This window comes from Wasmannia auropunctata, unplaced genomic scaffold (genome assembly GCF_000956235.1).
Source record: "Wasmannia auropunctata unplaced genomic scaffold, wasmannia.A_1.0 LD334217.1, whole genome shotgun sequence".
Lineage (NCBI taxonomy): Eukaryota > Metazoa > Arthropoda > Insecta > Hymenoptera > Formicidae > Wasmannia > Wasmannia auropunctata.
In genome coordinates, this window is record NW_012028673.1 from 10,115 (window position 1) to 14,218 (window position 4,104).

The 4,104-nt window shown below is 40.8% G+C and overlaps 1 protein-coding gene across 1 annotated transcript in view; it reads right to left on the bottom strand.

The window, feature by feature from the left end:
* The window catches only part of LOC105459038 (DNA-directed RNA polymerase II subunit RPB2), a 10,518-nt gene that overhangs the window by 5,452 nt on the left and 962 nt on the right, over positions 1-4,104 (bottom strand). The window contains exon 2 of the mRNA XM_011704710.1: positions 410-2,345. Within this exon, the coding sequence (XP_011703012.1) occupies positions 410-2,345 (1,936 nt within the window). The remainder of the gene's footprint in view (positions 1-409; positions 2,346-4,104) is intronic.

The following is a 4,104-nucleotide window of genomic DNA, read 5'->3' on the forward strand; positions in this document are numbered from 1 at the left end:
TCCATTTAAAAAATTCAAAGTGACCTTGTCCTGACCTTGACGACGCCACTCAGGGTCAAACCAATGTTATCGTCTTATGTCCCCCTCGAAACCCTACAACTTTTGTCTGAAACATTTTTTCCTAGTGTGCTTATTTTTCGAGATATTTGAAAGTTTCAGGTTAAAAAAATCACCCTGTATGTTAATTTTGAAATAAATTAACTTTCAACATCAGGGGCAACGTTTACTTTCTAAAGGAATAAAATTAAATTTAAAAGTAAAATTCAAAAAATTTTTCTGAGTACCAGTAAAATTCCATGAGAATCCACGATTTTCAAAGGTAAAAATAAAATTCCCTGAGAATTCCAGGTTTTCCCGGTAGTACCCACCCTGGAATCGGAAGCAGACGCACATCGAGACGCGCGCTTACCCGTCATTGTTGTAATCTCTCTCTTTCAACATGTTAATATGTCTCTTCTTCAGCAACAAATTTTGACCTTCCACTATGAGCAGAGGTCTGCTGATCCTGCCGGCGTCCGTGTATATCCTTATCTCGCGATCCCTGATGTCGCGGACCATCGACACCTCCGACACGATGATGTCCATTTGCCGTCTCAGTTTGCGCAAAGTGGCCATCAGCTGATCCGGATCCCGGTGGATGCCGACCCAGCATCCGTTGACGAATATCTTCGTGGCGTCGGCGATCGCGCTCGGCGCTATCTCCTCGAGGTTCTCCATGGACCACTCCTCCAAGAATTCCAGGATAGGCGAGGGCTGCGACCCGACGCTTATGTACGCCATCAGGGCCAGATTTTTCACCAGCCCCACGGCAGCGCCCTCGGGGGTCTCCGCGGGGCAAAGCATGCCCCACAGCGTGTTGTGCAGTTGACGCGGTTTCGCGAGTTTACCGTCTCTCCCGATCGGCGAGTTCACCCGCCTCAAATGCGACAGCGTCGACGCGAAGGTCAATCTGTTCAGCACCTGCGACACACCCGCCCTCGCCTGATGCGCCTTCTTCTGGTCGCCCCAGTTGCCCGTGGCGAGCGAATACCTCAGGCCGTCCGTGATAATTTTCGTCTTGATGGCCAGCTCGAGATTGAAGTCCTTCCCGCGATCTATGAATTTCTGCGCGTACAAGCGCACCTCCTTCATCAGGTTCTTGAACAGACCGCGGAACAGAAACGCCAGCAGAGGCCCGGCCAGGTCCAATCTCTTGTTACCATAATGATCGCGGTCGTCCAGTTCCCTGCGTCCCAGAGACGCCGACAGCAATCTGTGGACCATGTAGCCGAGGAAGTAGGCCTTCTTAGTTTCGCAGAAGTCGCTTATCCCAACGTGCGGCAGCATCTCCTTCTGCAGGATCTCTCGGGCGTATTTGATTCGCTTCTCCTTGGTGACGCCGGGCTTGGCGCCTCTGGTGCCGATAAAGTTCAAAGCGACATTCTGCTCCTGTATGACGAAAGCCTCGTCCAGGGACGGCTTCACCATTTCCATCATCTCGGGATCGTCGAAATCGTAAATAATGTGCTCGAGGATGTCGCGATCGGCCACAAATCCAAGCGCTCGGAAGACCACCATTATGGGAATCTCCTGCTTGATGTAAGGAATAATAGCGATGATGCGTTGACCTATGGCGGACTTCTTGATACTGGCGCCGCTCTTGGCCATCATGTTGATCCACAGAGTCGAGGTCGGACGCGAGCTGTGCTCCAAGCAGGACCGGATTTCCGCCTTGTAGGCATACTTGCCGTCCTTCATGCTGAACACGTAGACGGTGTTGGTCGCCATTTTCTCCTGCGCTATAAGGACCTTCTCCGAGCCGTTGATAATGAAATATCCGCCGGGGTCCAGCGGGCATTCGTTCAGCTCCGTCAAGTCGCGATCGGACAGGCCGGCGAGCAGACAATACTTGGACCTCAACATAATCGGGATTTTGCCGATAAACGTTTTCTGATGTTGCGTCTCAACGGGCTCCTCGTCGTCCTTCTTAATCGTCTTGGTGATGTCCACGTACAACGGCGCGGAGTACGTTAAATTTCTCAATCTGGCCTCATTGGGCATCATGGGAGACGGCGCGCCGTCTTTCTCCCAGTGGGTCGGCTTCGACAAGTAGATCTGCTCGAATTTCAACAGATGTTTCACGGGCTTCTCTATCTCGCCCGTGGTGTGCTGCGCCTCCGCCTGCAGTTCGATCTGCGGCGAGTCCTCGACGATACGCTGAACGGACATTTCGATGAATTCATCGAAGCTGTCCAGCTGCTGCCGTACAAGTCCCTTCTCGTCGAAGTACGCGTTGATGAGGATCCAACAGGCTTCTTGCCAAAGTTTCGACGAGATTTCATCCGCGTCTTCCTCATCGTATTGATCTAGGATAGATAAATGGCTTTTTTTTAATAAGTTTTCTTAAATCCAGCAATATATAAATTGAAAGCAAAAAAGAAAGCATTTAAATGTTTGTTTTCTTTAATGTTGAAATATATGGCGATTTTTTTATGTATTGAATGCCATGTTAATTATCGACACTTTAAAGGTTTTTTTAAGTTTTTTTTAATGGCTTTTTTATAAGTTTTCTTAAATCAAGCAATATATAAATTGAAAGCAAAAAAGAAAGCATTTAAATGTTTATTTTCTTTAATGTTGAAATATATGGCGATTTTTTTATGTATTGAATGCCATGTTAATTATCGACACTTTAAAGTTTTTTTAAGTTTTTTTTTAATGGCTTTTTTATAAGTTTTCTTAAATCAAGCAATATATAAATTAAAAGCAAAAAAGAAAGCACTTAAATGTTTGTTTTCTTTAATGTTGAAATATATTTTTTTATGTATTGAATGCCATGTTAATTATCGACACTTTAAAGTTTGTAGAAGACAGTGGCTGTGTTGGATAAAAAAGCAGCTTAATAAGAATTTTATGCTAATTAGATTATATTGTGAGAAATAGTTCTAACTCAATTTAGAGCTAAAAGTATAATCAGCGCAAAGTTTGTAAACTGTTTTTTCTGTTGAATGCAGGCCAGTATGATTCTGCTGGATTGTTTGTATACAATCGTATACTGGCAATTTTGTTATTTGCTAAGCTAGAAATTATGTAGTCTGCTGGCCACACTGCTGGCTGGTCTGTCGAATTTTTGTATCATTTTGTACTAGTCATTGTAAAAGCCAATAAAGAAAGATCATATCAGATCAAAATATTGTCTCCAAAATCAAAATATTGATGTTGGTTTGTTACGTTTATTCGAATACTTCTGTCAAGTGTCTTTTGTTTAAGTTTCTTTTGTAAATTCCATCATTTCTTCAGCTAATATTGAAGCTAATAGTATAAAATCAAGCCAGCAACATAATCAACAGCACTGCCAGCATCACTGGCCTGATGGCAGCAAGCACATAAATTCAGCTGGTAACAAAGCAGGTATAAATACATTATACTTCATTTCTACCAATGTAGATTAACTTTAATTCTCGGTTTAACTTAATTTGTATCTTTTTCCAGTTCTAAAAATTAGAAAAACATAAACAGTGAATTAAACCAAGATTAAAATTAATCTACATTGATAGAAATAGACATATGTGGCACAAGCTAAACTTTCAATGGCAATCATTGATTATCAATCATTCAAATTCAATAAAACTAATAAAAAATAATATCTCAAACGCAGTAAATGCAGTTAATGTTAAAAGTAAAATTTACAGTAAATCTTAAAAAAAAAAAAAAACGAAATACATGATACTTTTGCAAAATTCAATTATGCAATACTTAGACATGTGCGTCTAATAACAGTGAAAATTTTACTTCATAGACAAATGTCTCAACAAATGAATTGGAACCATTCAACGTGTTGATAAAAGTTTATAAAACTCAAAGATGATTTCAAAAATAAGTTATCAAAATAGAAGCCTAGAATTTGTATAAAAATCAGCGAAAGAAAAAACATTTGATCAAAAGATACTGGGAATATTGTAAAGAAAATAAAAGATATAAGATTTCAAATTTGTTTTTCTTAACTTTATTTCTACCAATGTAGATTAACTTTAATTCTCGGTTTAACTTATTTTGTATCTTTTTCCAGTTCTAAAAATTAGAAAAACATAAACAGTGAATTAAACCGAGATTAAAATTAATCTA